At 36.6% G+C, this 15,934-nt stretch overlaps 2 protein-coding genes across 2 annotated transcripts; one reads left to right on the top strand and one right to left on the bottom strand.

Annotated features, from left to right (window-relative positions):
- Nucleotides 1-3,279: 3,279 nt before the first annotated feature.
- Nucleotides 3,280-3,729, bottom strand: LOC108013210 (uncharacterized). Its single transcript, XM_017078931.4, has one exon. It carries the CDS (start codon nucleotides 3,692-3,694, stop codon nucleotides 3,290-3,292), a length of 405 nt encoding a protein of 134 aa, XP_016934420.4. The 5' UTR covers nucleotides 3,695-3,729; the 3' UTR covers nucleotides 3,280-3,289.
- A 1,645-nt stretch (nucleotides 3,730-5,374) lies between these two features.
- Nucleotides 5,375-5,999, top strand: LOC108012574 (selenoprotein BthD). The gene has a single exon (XM_017077992.4). It carries the CDS (start codon nucleotides 5,515-5,517, stop codon nucleotides 5,935-5,937), a length of 423 nt encoding a protein of 140 aa, XP_016933481.3. The 5' UTR covers nucleotides 5,375-5,514; the 3' UTR covers nucleotides 5,938-5,999.
- The last annotated feature ends 9,935 nt before the right edge of the window (nucleotides 6,000-15,934 follow it).

Raw genomic sequence — 15,934 nt, 5'->3', positions numbered from 1 at the left:
TGCAGTAGTACTATATGTGGGTGCGGAGTCCCCTGGCTGTGTGCGTGCTCATAATCATTTTGATGGGCACGTAAAATTCAAACTAAAATCACTAGAGCGTTGGCAAACAACGACGCATCTGCCAAAGGCAAGGAAAAATACGTAGAAAAAACAACATCAGACCAACCGGGCAGGAAACTAATATACAACATTTGCACGTGACTTTGATATTGAAAATGCTTAATACGGCTGGCAAACATCCGAATGTGTGTTTGAGTACACAAAATGGCAGGTCAACAACAACTGGGCCCCATATCGGATGTTAACCGGATTTATGTACAAACTTTCCTCGATTTTAATAATATTTATTCCTATTTGTTTGCCCTGAATGTTTCTGCATTTTACCTCCTTCAGTGAAAGTCAATTTATGGCCCCTACTTGTTGATACTTACAATTTCTATAGTTGTCTGCCCTGACTTCACACAAATGCCACATTAAAGTGTAAATAGTTTTGCCATTGATCAGAGCAGCGATGGGAATACATAGTTGCTTCGAACGTGTTTCGAATTTGCGGGGTAGGAAAATGCTGACCACAGTTATGGGGGAAAGTCTTGACCTCAAGCCGAATTGAAAATCTATTGAGTTTCGTGGTTTGGATGGCTCAGTGATTAAACGGAAGCAATAAAACCCGCTGGCCGGGCTCTAACTTATTGGAGCTGGGGCAGCTGTGCGTTAATCTGATGTAATAATTAGGTAATTAATCATATCACAAGCAGATACCCCCGTCATTTGGCCATTAAGTCGGCCCACTCTCGCGCGGAAGTCTTGAACCGAGAGCGTGGGCTCAAGCTGCTAATTAAAGATAAACAAAACACTTTAAGCCCCACAATATGGCGGCAAAAAAGGGGGTTTCCAGCCCCTTTGTGTTTTATGAAAATTGAAAAGAAAATATTTAATTATAAGCCCTGGGCAGCAGACAGAAAATAAAGCGGAAAAGCGTTTACCTGTTGAAGAAAATGACGGGGAAAGCCCCAAGCAAATATGTGGGAGGCTAATGGAATTCATTGTTCGGCTTCCTGGGGAAAAATGTTAGGATAATGCAATAATAAACTATTAAAAAATATCATGGAACGGTGTTCCAATAATAGATTTTATGCTTTTTAAGAAACACAGATATTTTTACACATCAGATGTATAGTCTCATTAATATATATCCTTCAAAGGACCAAATAAAATTGTTGTTTAACCCTTTGTAATCCTGGGATACCATTTCATAGATTCCTTTTATAAGCCGTATAAATGGGCAATAAAAAAGTAGGTATGCGATTTTTAATACAAACTTATGTTATAAAAATAATAAAAGAAAATTTAATTCATAGAACCTTTCAAGAATTTTGAAAAAATTGAATATCGATTCATACATTCCTTATATAAACAGTATAAACAGGCAAAAAACCTAGGAAAGCGATTTTTCATTAAAAATTGTATTTACACAAATATAAGAGAATTAAATTCCTGGAACGCCCATATAACTAAATAAACCCCATGGTTTGGTTCGCCTGACATGCCAATTAGGCTAACACCCTTGATTATGAATAAATTGCAGAAATGAAGAGGGCAGTACGGATGGGAGTGGGGCTATAAGGCCAGACGGAGTAGGGATTATTACGAACAAAGGAGGGCAGGAGGCCCAACAATTGAAAGCTCATCAATTCAGGACAAAGCAGCGCGTTGAAAACAATTGAGCAGTTAATGTTTGTTTACCCCACGTCCGCACGAATAAAATGTGAGAAAAATACAAACAACAAAATAAAAAGATACAAGAGGGTGGACTCAAGTGAAATTTTGAGGAAAAAATACATTTGCTACTTTGCTTTTCTCTTTTCCTTCTTTTTTTTTAGAGGCCATTTTTGCGGGCAAAGGCAGAAACTTTTCATAATTGAAATAAATAAAATACAACCAAGACAAAATTGGAGAATAAATATATACGTATACTTTGAGTTCGCTGGGGAAATCGGCCGATGAGCGTCCATCTATGTTTGTGTATCAATGGAAACTCATTTATTCGAAGGATATTTTATAAATAATGGGATTCGTTTTATGCCCGCCGGACTCGTTGGGGCAAAAATTTAATCAAGGCCAGGCGGGCGGCGCAAATAATTTTCGCAAATTCATTTACGCATTTCATTTGCCACACCGCCCTAGTTCGATATCCTGCGCCCATTTTTTTTGCCGCTGGCATGCAAAGCGTTTTTTAATCCCCGGCAACTTCTGGACGCCCCGAACAAACGCATTGGCCAATTTGTGGCAAGCAGGAGTGAAAAAAAAACAGAAAAAAGAAGAAAATCCGAGGGCGTTGAGGTTCCGAGGAAAATGAATAAGTGAAACTGAAGGTTGAAGGCTACGCCACAGCCTGTGGCGATTGCAGGAGTTGCAGGACGAGCACTGCGAACATTGACAAATGGGGCGAGGCCACTGACCGGTTTACTCGGTCATCCATAAGATTCGACTGACGAGCGGAAAGTTGCTCAATTTGGGCCGTCCTTGCCGAAAGGCACACGATACTGTGTTGACAATTATCATAATGAGTGCGGTAGATGACAGCGTTAATAGGAGAATAAGTATACACTTTGTTCAATTTAATAAGTAAATGTGTGTACACTGTACCTGCTATATTTCAATTATTTACCCGCCATCTGCCTGTCTAAATAGTCCCATCAAAGGAAATTCATATTTTAGTGAAAGATGGGATGGACCTACCAGACCGACATTAAATATATTAAATATTCAAAACTATTTGGATAAAAAAGATTATATTTTACTTTCGAAATTGCTGATCAAAATAAGAGCATATTTATTGTAACGTTTGCATTAACATTTACACTTTTAGGCCAATAACATATATTAAGAAAAATTATATCTTAATAAATTTAATTTTTTTTTTAAATATATGTTGTATTATATCTTAATAAATTTAATTTTTTCAAAATATATGGTTGATTATAAATGTATTATAAAACTAAGATCTTATTTATTGTAACGTATACATCAACATAAACGCTTTTAAGCTTATAACATATATTAAGAAAAATTATATCTTAAATCTTAAATTTATCAAAATATTTCTTTGAGTACCTAAATAAAACAATATTTATTTACATTAGAAATTCTTGATCTTATTAATTGTAACGTATATATTTACTTTTAAGCTTTTAACATAATGTTTTCTAATCTTTTTTTTTATTAGTTTCAAATATAAACTATAAAGTAGTTTTAAAAGATTAACAAATATATGTTCAATGTTCTTCTTTTAGTTCATACAAGTACAACACCTTTCATCTTCTTTAGTTGGTTGTTCGCTTTGGCTGGCCTTGTGGCTTGTCGAATGGTGCTTTGAATTTTCGACTTTGCAAATGTCAAAGTCTAGTTGCTTTGGCAATCGGGCTGCCTTAGCCCTAGTTACCAGGCACTGAAACACAAAGCAGAATGCCATTAATATGACTATAATGCAGCCCAAACAGACGAGGAGTATGGGGATTTTCCAAAATACTTCTTCTTGAATAGCGCTTTTAGGCTTTATATTCTTCTTTATAAAGCTATAGCACTCCTCCGTGCTCATTAAACCATCTTTAGATTCCCGCTGAACTTTATATGGTTGATGATTTGGGAAAAACTTTAGGCGGCTTTCAGCACAAATATTATTAAACCAATTCATTATATGGAAATACTTTTGGGGATTAGAAAATATATTGTTGATATCTTGAACAACGCCTTCTGGATTTCAATGATTTTGATTATGGCTGTAGTATGATTAATAATAATGTTGAAAATTAAGTGCACAAAATAAATTGAGTCGTTTGTTTGGGATGGCCTTCCCAAAATCCTTTAGCGCTGCAATGTGCTCCATTTAACAAATAAAATATCCTTTATTAAGAGATTGCTTTTGACCCTTTTGGAACCCTTTAAAAAATACAAAATTCCATAAGCCGGAAAAGCTCTTATAAATCTTGAGTTTAAATTTCTTTGCTTTTATTAAGCCCGAAGTAAAGGAAAAAGGCACTGTTTGCGATAAACTACCTGGGCAACTTAAAGCCAAAGTCGAGGGCATTCCCAAGACTATTTGCGACTGCTTGTTGGGTCCTTTGGCAACACAAACTAAGTATGTTGATCCAATCAGAGGGAGCAGCCGCAACCAATCGTCACAGGGGGCGGAGGACATTCAAACCCCCTTAGATCCGGTGAATATATTTTCCTTGGGATTTGCGGCGGGACTCGGATTCGGATTCGGATTCGCATTCGTCTGCCGTCTGTCAACTGTCGTCGGTTGTGGGTCGGTGGTTCACGTTACGACCCCTAACCCTTGGTTATTATCATGTGGCCGGGACGACTGCATCGCACGACTTGGTATTACTTTTACTTAGTTTCATATTATTCGAGAGGCAGCGCGCTGTTCTAGTTTCAATAACTGTGAATGTGAATAAAACCGAATGAATGAACTGGCCAACCTTGCCGCGGGCTCGACACCCGGTGGCCCAGTGGGTGGCGCTCGACTTTTGCTACTCTGCTTTGTGTTCGGTTTATTAAAATATACATTTTCCCTTTTTTCATTTGCCTTCCTTTCTATGCGCAGCATTCTATTTTATCCGTGTCTATGCGTTTGGCATGCCGTACTCCTTAGCCTGGTAAATTTTGCAGAAAATGCTGTTCATGATTCCTCCTTTTTTTTCCACGACGCCGCAGGTCAAAATGTCAGCGCAAACTGGACAGTAAACTAGACGTACAGTAATTACTAAAAATTTAAAAATGTTTCAGTGAAATTAAAAAGAATTTCTTGGATTTTTGAATTTAATTTTTAACGAATGCATAATTTGGTTGCCAGTGCTTTAAATATAATTCTTTCAGAACAGTTCTCAAATTTTATTATTGAATAAAACCCACAATACAAATATTTTAAAATATAATTAATTTTAAATCCATCTCCTTTTTTCTCAAAACAATTTACTAAAATTTACTTGTTACATTTTTTATTTTGTTTTACGTGTTTATGTGAATACTAAAAACTATTTTAAATGTCTTAATTTTGTGTATTTGTATTTATTAGCAAATTTCTCCAACTCCTTGCACACTTAAAACTTTGTACACTTCCAAATTGATTTGATTATCTTATTTTAATTTTTAAATGACCACTGTACAACTATGTTGCTTGATTTAATTTTGTATTCATTTTAAGGCTTGCGGCTTTTGCATATTTCATGCGCATTTGCATGCTCTTTTTACCGAGCCTGTTTCGCCCTCGAAGATTTATTTGTCAGATACGCTCTTTTATTTGATTTATGAAGGCGCCCCCTAACCTCCAGCCGCCAGGTTCTCGGGTCGCCGATAAGCTGGAGGGTTGGGGCTGCCCAGGAGAATTGTGTCAAACCTCTGAGCCTCAGATTCTCCCCTCAGTCCTGCCATGACTGCTGTTCGTTGTCGTCCGTAGTCTGTGGTCTGCCCAGGACCTCGAACTGTTTACGTGTCCACCTGTCCTTCGAGATGCCCGACAAAAGGCCACTGGATCCGCTCCAGCCAGTGCTCTACATCGACCACTGCCGCTATCGACAGACCTACAGGAAACAGGCTTTGCACCTGCATTCTTCGCTGGCGGAGGCTTTGAGGGCCATCCAGCCAAGGGTTAAGCTCCAGCTAAGGATCAACGACAAAGGTCCGCCGCAAGATGGATCCTTTGAGGTTGCAATTGCACCGCATCCCACCGATGACACCAAGGCCCGCCAGGGTGTGTGGACCGGATTGAGGAGGATGCCCAGTGCATCCAAGGTCCCCCACGTGGACGATATAATCACCCCGGTTTGTTTCGCCCTCAAACTCAGGGATCCCCACAAGGAATCGCATCGAAGGATGCTGACCAATTTGCGACACAACGAGGGCAGTCGGGCGAGAAGGAGAGAGTTCATGTAAATCTTTGTAAATACTTAGTTCACCTTATGACATTATATAAATATATAGTTTTTAGAATAATATTTAATATATATTATTATACACACAGGTGAAAAATGTTTTTCATTAAATATTTCAGTGCTCAAGATTAGATTGAATACATTTTATATGTTGCTTCCTTATTTATGCCTATAACAATTGTGAATTAAAGCTTCTTTATTAATAATATTCAAATTCCTTTATTAATGATTTTTTTATAGCCTCTGGTATATTTTTTAAGCACGTGTGTTGCCAAAAATATATTTGTTTTTGCTGATATTATATTTGTATTCCTTATGAGAAATATATTTATTCATATTTCCAAATTTATTTAATTTAGAATTTTTTATATTCAGTTTTCTACTTGACTAATGAGTACTTCTCGTAAAGTTAATAATAAAACAGCCCAAACACATTTGATGGAGATGCAAATTTCTCTGCCTCGCCCTTGCCTTGAAAGTAAATTAAAAATGCCCATCAAAAGGTCAGGCTTCTCTATCCTTCTGTATCTTTACTTAAAGTTCATCTGTAAATTAAGCCAACTAAATTTCGGGGCAGACAGAGAAGATAACACTAAAGCCCGAAACTAATGAAAAGACAAACTGTGCGCCGGAGGAAAGTGCCACTTGGCGCAACTAAAGTGTGATGTGTAACTGCATACAGGCGGCAGTTATAGTTATGGCAGCGCCAAAAGATGCAAATGAAAATTGCAGAAGGCGTCCAAGGACCTCCTTCCTGCATCCCTTGTCCCCCGCCTCATTTCCTGCTCATTTTCGCCGGGGGAGCAACCAGTTAAGATTTTCGCCTCGTTGCAGGGATCTTTGAAGGAGCGACAGAAGCTCAAGTTGAGTGCTGAATTTCGGCTTCATTGCATCTGGGTGAGCACGCATTGGGTAAAAGAAGTCTGTTCCTGCGTTTGGGGAAAGGGGTAGGAAAGGGCATCGGGAGGCGGTGCATTGGCAAAGGCAAAGAACACAATAAATCCCCCCTCCTTAAAGTAGTTGTATAATGTTTTCGTTGCCAAAGTATTTCGTTGCCTGTCGGCGCGTCTTTTGCCAAGGCGTCTACTTTCGTGACTTAAGTTTTCAGCACACGCATTGTGCACACACACACCGGTGCAAGCACACGCACACTCATTAATGTAAGGATCACACGCAGGATGCGAAGGATACGCAGATACAGTGGCCACAAATAAACAATTGTCTTAAAAGGGAAACTGTAGTTTTCATGTATTGCATATCTATTGTACTTATGATTTTATTATATTTCTTTTTATTTTTGTATTTTTCACATTCACCTTAGCTTGAAATCCGGAATTAGTAAATCATTTCTTTTGATATCAATTAGTATTAAATAAATCCCAAATAGGTATTGCACAGAGAGAAATATCCAAGAACATTGTTCTTGAATTGAGAACATTTGTTCTTAAAAACCGTGTAAATACATTTTGGTATCAATGTTTTCAATACTAGAACGAAATGGTGAAAAGAGAAAAGTTAAATTGAGTTTAGTTAAAAACTTTTAAGTATACACTACGGACTGATCTAATAGTTTATTTGTTGAGATATACAATGTACATAAATAAATATAAACATAAACATAAATTAAAAACATTTCCAACTTACAAATGTCGTTCTATTTTTAAGAACATTTTTAACTCAGATGAGAACGTCAGAGTTTTCTCTGTGTGCATTTGCCTTAACAAAATCTATATATATATTTAGGTTTATTAATTTTTAACTATTTAAATGTACTGTATAGTAAGTCTGACAAAACAAAAGTAATACAAATTTGTTATTCACTTTCATACTGTAGCTTTTGTATACTATTTGTAATAAGGTTTCTGTTAAGAGTATTCTTTAAATACCATTAAAGCCAAAACAATTTGTATCAATAAACCAAAAAGGTGTTTACTTTCGCACCTTGTTCAACGTTTTTCTGTATTCTTTATGTAAAATTACTCAACCGAAATGAGATAATAAGCCATTAATGTCGTAAAGGAAAATACAGGTTCTGTCAGGTGTGAAAATAGGCAATTGGGGATTTCCCAGAATTGAATATGATTTTATGGGGAAATCGAGTTTCTCAAAAACATTCCACTTCCCAACGCCCACTGTGCAGCGATTCGTGTGTGAGTCCTGGAGTCGTAACGTCCTGACAGGACGTGCTGGCCTGGTCCTGAAAGGCAGCATAAGTAGTGGAAAACGGCAGCATATTAATCTCGAAAACAACAACAGCCAAAACAATAGCAACAGCAAAGGCCACGAAGACATTGCAGCAGTACTAACTTGCACTTCATTCTTTTCCAACGGAACACAAAACTAAATCGTTTGTGTGCCCCTTTCTTATTTTTATTTTCTTCACAAAGTAAATGAACTTCATTATAAGTAAAACGTCTCTGAAGTTGCTTTTCTTTGTTGGCGGCGTGCTTTCTTTTATTTTTGCATTTTGGCTTTCGGTTTCAGTGTCAGTGTTGTTAACACAAATGGGGTGTTTTGTTGGTGTCTGGCTGCCGAAGCTGTAGCCAAAAAATAAGCAAGAAAAATGCTGCAGACTTTTGAGGAGACTGCAGATTTCTGACAGCAAAATAATCACGTTTTTCTTAAAGCTGGGTAAAACACAAGCTCAAATTATTATGATACTACGTAAAATTTTAGTAACATTTAAAAGCTTTCGTAGCTCTAGAAGCGACTACTTTTTATGCTTTTTAGCCAGCAGCCAAAATATTTTATTATTATATAAAATTATATATATAGATGCAAAATGAATGCGTGTAATTGGGATCTGGCATAAAATTGTCAAATTTTAATAACTCTTTAATTTCCTTAATATTTTCTGTAGTTTTAATAAAGAATATACTTATTTCTAAGGTTTTTAGCCAACAGCAAAAATATTTTATTATTATTTACTACAGAATGCTTGTGATGGGTATCTGGTAAAAAATTTTAAAGTTTTAATAGCTCTTTAATTTCCTTAATAAATTCAATTTCTTAATAATTCCCTTTTTTCCATAATTTTAATAAACCCCGTGTCACTTACATTTTTTGCTGCTGCTGCAAATGTTTGAAAAAAGTGTGAGCAATTATGAAAAAATTATAAAAAGAAAGTTTGAAACGGCGAGTTTATGCTATTTACGCACATTTTACCAGTCATAGTTTAGGACCTTCTCCACGCTGCTTTGACAGCAGATTTCTCCCTGTTCTAGGGAAAAAGTGCAAAGTGCATGCAAAATGATTTTAATAATATTTCAAATTGACATTGTCGATGGCCCTGATGACATTCAATTAGTGAGCAACACTCTTTCAAGCTGCAACAAATGATAAGTGATTGGTTTCTGGTTTAGACGTTTCTGCTTTTCGATTTTGTTACACTCCATGCGCTCTTTATGCTGACCCCATTTATCAATTTCGAGAATCCTTGATGGGTGGTTATCCTTTTTCTCCTTCGGCTTGCAGTTGTATATTGGCAAAAAATACTAAGGATACACTTGCAAGAAATTAATTAAACTAGAGGATATTTTCGATTCAAAAACACTCACTTAATTAAATTACTACTTCTATTTTCATATATTCAACTCAATCAATAGCCGATGCGTTCTGAAAAGTTAATTAAATTCCCCTTTTCACAATCGCATTGATGTACGGCTGAAAATAATACAAAAAGTACTGAACGCATTTTAAATAACTAAAACCGTTCGTTTATTGTTGGCCCCAATCTATATATGCCACAAATTTTTTAAATGCCTGGCCGAAGAGGGAAAGTTTCGAATAGGCTAATTGGCTTTGTGTCAGTTTTTGTTGGTCGTGCGATGTTTGCATTGTGCGCATTATTTGGAGAATATTTCAATAATAATCATCAGTATCGTTGGCTGGCCACTTGTTTAATTAAAAGAGGTAGTGTTGATACAGGCCACACTTTAACCGCACTCATAATACTGCTTTAATCAGCATTGTTTTAAATCTTTGCTGGGACTGGGCACAGCACTCACTATATCGACCATCAAGTTTGGCAAAAAAAAATGATCAAAATAGAAAATATAAAGGCTGCCGCAGAGTCAATTTCGATTTCAATTAAAAGCCAGTACATATACGAAATATGGCCCGAATGCAAATACCATTTTTGACATTTTTCCAGACCGATTGTGGGTTGGTGGGGAATCGAAAAGGTCACTCGAACACTGCTGACCAACTGACAACTTTCACAATCTCTGGCAGTCAACCGTGAGAACTTCTCTGATGGCCAAGACAGTTACGGATGTATCGCAACCACAGAGGTCACTTCTTTAACATGAATCGATCAGGTTACCATGGAAAATATTGCAATATATAGTACTGCATTCATAAAATATTATTATCTTATTACCTTTACTACACACATTTCAACCTGGCCATATTTTTCACACTTAAATTTTCTAGTCAGAAAAAGAAAGATAAAATTTGTTTTTAATTTATTATGTTTTCACCATATATTTTAATGACCATCTAATGATTGTTAAACATGCATATTTTAGTACAACTTTAATTTTTTAATTTCCATTCAGAAATTCCATTAGAAATAGGTAATTAACGTTTTTTTTACCACGTATATATAGGTCATTAAACTTATAAGTGATTAGTAGGAAATTGAATAAATTTACAAAAATTCATGGAAAATACAATTTATTTTTAGTAAAATGTATAAAGTGTTCAAAGCATGACTGTTGGTTAAAATTAATGGGCAAAGTGACCTAATTTAAATATATTAAATGGTAATCTATGAAAATTGCATACTTAAACATAAAGCTTTTCTACATATAATTAGCCTAAGCCTAATATCAACCAATATGCTAATGAAAGCGAATCAACCAGTTAAATTGTTTTTAAAAGAGGAAACATATATTTCAAGCAAACCCAACGCCCATCCTTTAACGCTGGAAGGATATCGGAATCCCAAAGGACTCGCCACACACACTGACACACACAAATATGACAACAACAACAACTACTGGTCCTGTCCAAGTGTCATTTCGTGATGATCTATGGATGGGAACATAAATTTTGAGTGCTCAACTCGGGGCCGTGACGGCATTGGCCAATCGAAGGGGACATCGATGCTGCGACGAGAATCGAATTGAAATTTCAAATTTCAAAAGTGATTACAACTATACTCGGATTTTTCGGAGGGGGAGGGGGGACACGGGCTTGTGTGCGAATTTTTGGGGCGCTAAAAACTGATTGCCGGAAATGCCTGTAATTGGTTGCACATGCAACCAAAGGGGGTGGTGATTTCTGCTTTTTGTTTCTGTTTTTGTTGCGGGGGAAGTGGAAGTGGAAGTGGAAATGGAAGTGGTTTACTGCTGATTGGGTGGCCTTCGCATGGGCATTGTGGCTGCAGCGGTTGCGTTGCAGTTTTTAGCATTATTGTTATTATTTTGCGGCGAGCGGAGAGCGCTTGTTAATGATTTATGCATTCGTTGTGCATAGAAATGGCATTGCAGTTGTGAGGGGGGTGGGGGGAATCCCCTGCTAATTTAAATGCACATTTGGGACACTTTCAAGTGGGGGGGGTTGCATTTCCAGGGGGAGGTGCTGACATCGCATTGCAACCGCATTGCCGTCGACATCCTCAACTTAAATGATTTATGCTGCTTTTTGGCCATTAACTTAACATTCTTTTGCCGCTAACAGAGCCGACTTAACACGAATGGAAAGAGAGGCCATCGGTGTCCTTTTGCAAGAGTAAATTTCCCAAAGAGCTCTCGCTGTTAGCCATTTTGCTCTTCCTCTCTCATTCACTGTTAGCTGTTTTAAGAGTTTTCCTTGCTCTTCTGCTGTCAAACTTAACATATACCGTTCGCTTAAACTAACATTACAACATAGGGTTCGTTTTTCCATTAGTTGGCCATAGGTCAGTAATTCTTGTTGAAAACAAATACAAAACCCATGCACGTGACGCCATAAATCATTTGATTCTTTCCTGTTTTCAACACACATCTGCAGTGAAACGATTTCGGATAGTTGGTACATAAAGTCAAAGTAAATAATGTTAGTTTTAGGCAATTTATAAGTCACTTGTGCATTTAATGGGTTCGTTTAAAATCCTAGTTTTGATTGATTTGTTTCCGGAGTTCCTTACATTTCGTACTTAAAAAATAATATTCTCGAGGAAATTCGGTGACATAGATTTAATCTTGTGTTTTGCGATAAAATCAGTTATTTTTCTATGAATATTGCATTACATTTTGTTTCTACTCATTAAATAGAGAATTTGTTTAGAACAATATTATTTATAATTTAAATATAATATATAGTTATATATAATATTTTTTCCAGCAGTCTCTCATAATTCTTAAAGTTTCAATCTGTCATTTTCTGGCTATTGACTTAATATAAATGATTTTTTAATGATAATTTTTCTGCCCCGTCATAGTTTACATATTTGTCATTATTAATTATTATATTTTTAGGATTAACTGACTTTTACAAATTAAGGTGGAATGATAAATTAAAACTGTTTAAAAATAACTATAAATTCTCAAGCCTTCAGCTTGGTTTTAATTGCACTTTGATTACGATCTGCTGTAATCCCGATAATGACTTCATCACAAATATGATTTGATGATTATATTTCTGACCCGTTTTACGGTCACTTCCTGCCCGACAAAACGCCCGAAATCCCACCTCAAACTAGAGGGCATTAGCGATTCAGCTCAGTCATCGTAAGATCTAAGCAAAAAGGCGCCCGACAAAGGGATTCACAATGAAAAGTCCCAGGAAAAGCGGAAAATAAAAGAAGGAAAAGATATTTTAAGCCACTGCTGACTAAGTGTGTGTCTGTGTGTTTGTTTGAGATTTTCGTATCTGTGAGTTGCTCACGTTGCTGTTTAAGATTCATTTAACTGCAAAACAATGGCAACAAATGGGCGGGATAACTGCATCGACTGTGCGATACTCTGGGTGAGGTTTTCCCGTGGAAAACTCAACTTTTGAGCGCAAGCCTAATCCGATTTTCCTGCACTTTGCCGGCCTTAACGGTTTTGCTAGTGTATAATAGCGGCACGACAACACATTGACTTTTTGGTTGCTGGCCATGGCTTTTGGACGTTGTCGCTGCTGCAGTCGCGGCAAATTACGTGAATCAGCGAATTTGGCAGCAAGATACGGCCAGCGATAGTGGCAACAAAAACAGTTACCGGCGGCCACATAACGACGCCGCGGCCAATTGCCGATTAGCATCACTTTTGGCCAAGGCGAAAACGGCGAAGGGAAGGTAGTTGGCAAACAGCAGGGGGCGAAGCACCGCACAGGAGCCACAGGATACAGGATACAGGGCCAAAAGGATGCCGGGCGGATATGCAATTGGGAAACAAAAGAAACCACTCGGGTATGGGTTTGGGCATGGGTATGGGTATGGGGAAAGCGGAAAACGTGGCGTGACTGTAAGTGATTGTAAGTGAGTGAGAGTGTCTAATGAAGCCATTGCTGATGACCAAACGAGATGAAGGACCTAAACACTGCGGCAAAATGCAGGATACAAGACCACTTACAAAAAGTGTTGCCTACTTTTCAGGGCTGAAAGTATCTACCACCGCTTTTCCTCAAATTTAAATCTTGAATATACAAGATTTTGTTAAGTTTTACTACTTGAATATACAAGCTATATAAGTTCTGGATTTTTGTAAGCTACATTTTTTAGTTTTTAATTGCTTGAAGTAATTCTTAGTAAATTAAGACGGAGATTATTTTAAGATATATACAAATTATTGTTAAAATTTTGTATATTAATAATTCCAATATATTATTTATTAATTTATTATAATTATTTTCAGTCATTTTTAAAAAATTAAATACAAATATTAATTTAATATTTATACAAAATATTATTATTATTCCTAATAATATTGAATATTTATTTAATGAATATTTTTATTCTCATCCCTCTTTGCTTCCAGTTATAACTCTTAAACAAACATATTGTTTAAAGTTCTAATTCATTCTCAAAACTTTGAAAAATTATTAAACTTATTTTTAAAGGAAATAATTTTTTAAAGTATTTTATAGTAATTTGAATATAAATATTATTTACATATTTTAAGATTTAAATTTGTTTATTTATGAATCAAACCCATAGACTTCTTAAACTTCTTTTATTTGTAGATGTCCCTTTTTTTTTGCATTATGTTAATACTATTAACTTTGTCTCAGTGATTTCGTCTCTTTTTCTTGACTCCCATCCTTGGCATTTTTTCTGGCAAGGCTTTAAGGACGAGAATCCCAAGGGGAGGCGGCGGGGCGTAGGCTGGGCGTAAACAAAAGGACCCCGGCCAGGAGACAATGATGTCGCCAAAATCGTTGACGAGGATCTGCCACCAAGGGAGCAGAGCTTGGATTTGGAGGACTCAATGCCTGCCGCGACGAGTGTCAATATGAAAATGAATGCGTGTGGTTTTCCTCTCCTGTCTTTTTTTTTTTTTGCTGGGGCACCACCTCACTGGTGGCTCTATGTGTGGATATGAATTATTCATAAAATGGCAATGGCACTCTGAGCAGCGACAAGAACAAGAGCAAGTCGTGACGATGCCATTGGAATGTTTGTGGTCCCCAAAAAAAGGGAGTAGAACACTTTGTTGTTGCCGCTTTTTCCCTATAATACCCTTTTTTTTAGACCGGGAAATAAAGAAACATATTACTATTTAAAAATTGTTACGATGTTTAACCAAAAATATTGTTTAAAAAAATAACTAACTGAATATTAGTGATAGAAACTTGAAGTACTATACAATGTTTTATCGGTTGATTTCTTGTTTCTAAAAATCTACCATTATTCATATTATTCAAAAATTAAAAAAAAAGTTTTTATAAAATACAAGAGTATTAAGGATACACCTTCCTTTTTCCATCCTTTTTTCTTGATTTCCGCCGCCGCGACAAGTGCACAACACGGGGCAACAACAATGAGCCGCCATTTGAGATGCCTTCCACATAACACACACTCCCACACACCGACCCATATGCATATATGCAGGAATATGTGTGTCTGTGTGGGAAAACTATGCGACATAAAATGTTACGAGGATGGTGAAAAAGGCGAAATTGTCGAGTCACCGAGATGGCCGAGGCCTCTTTGAGGCAGGTTAACCCCAGGCAGGCACCTTTAACTTTAACCCCCATTTTGGCAAAGTGAAATTAAGCGGAGTTTTTGCCACAAACCAGCTGATATTCCACCAGCAAAATGAGTTGCAAGCCATCGAGATGCATTTCAGAACCTTGGAGCCTGACTTAATCTCCCCCACATAAATTTCACTTAAGTTCGCCGGCTAATTAGTAAAATGGAAAAGGTTATTATGCCGATTGCAAAACTTCTACCCTTATACTTTGCTTAAATCAAGTGCTGGAAAACGAATGAAAAGGGAAAACTTACCTGACGTTTCGGTGAAATTTTCGCCATCGACAACAGATGAGAAATGGGAAAATTTTGCAACAAGGACTACATAGCCGACAACAACACAATCATAGTCATCATCAGCATTAGCGAGAGTTTTCCTCCGTTCCGGAAACCCCCTCAAAGCTTAACCCCCTTATCCACTTGGATCTGCATGCATAACAACAGCGACAAAATCCATAATGTTTTCGCAATCGAATGATGCTAAAAAAAATTAATCGAACCACGAGAAGGCAAGGAAAAAACTTGCCAAACAGAAAAGCAAAAAAAAATGAGTTGCGTGTGCTCTCTCTATATTTGCATATAAATTTGCATATGCCTGTGAACAGTGGTAAAGAAAATTAAGCGCCTTTTTTGGACATATTTTATTTGAAAAAAAAAGCAAATAATATATTTCTACCATTAAGATAAAATGTGAATTTTATAAAGCGGATTAAATATGAAGTGACATTTATTAAAAAACTTTGCTTATATTATAAAATAATAATTATTCCAAAAATTTTATAAACAGAGATATACAAACTTATTGATTTCAAAATATTTTCTTGTCTGTTTGATA

The sequence above is a fragment of the Drosophila suzukii genome, chromosome 2L (genome assembly GCF_043229965.1).
Source record: "Drosophila suzukii chromosome 2L, CBGP_Dsuzu_IsoJpt1.0, whole genome shotgun sequence".
NCBI lineage: Eukaryota > Metazoa > Arthropoda > Insecta > Diptera > Drosophilidae > Drosophila > Drosophila suzukii.
This window is presented reverse-complemented; position numbering and strand designations above follow the sequence as displayed.

Coding starts and splice junctions, on each gene's coding strand:
- LOC108013210 (XM_017078931.4), bottom strand. CDS start 3,694: ATGAATTGGTTTAATAATATTTGTGCTGAAAGCCGCCTAAAGTTTTTC.
- LOC108012574 (XM_017077992.4), top strand. CDS start 5,515: ATGCCCGACAAAAGGCCACTGGATCCGCTCCAGCCAGTGCTCTACATC.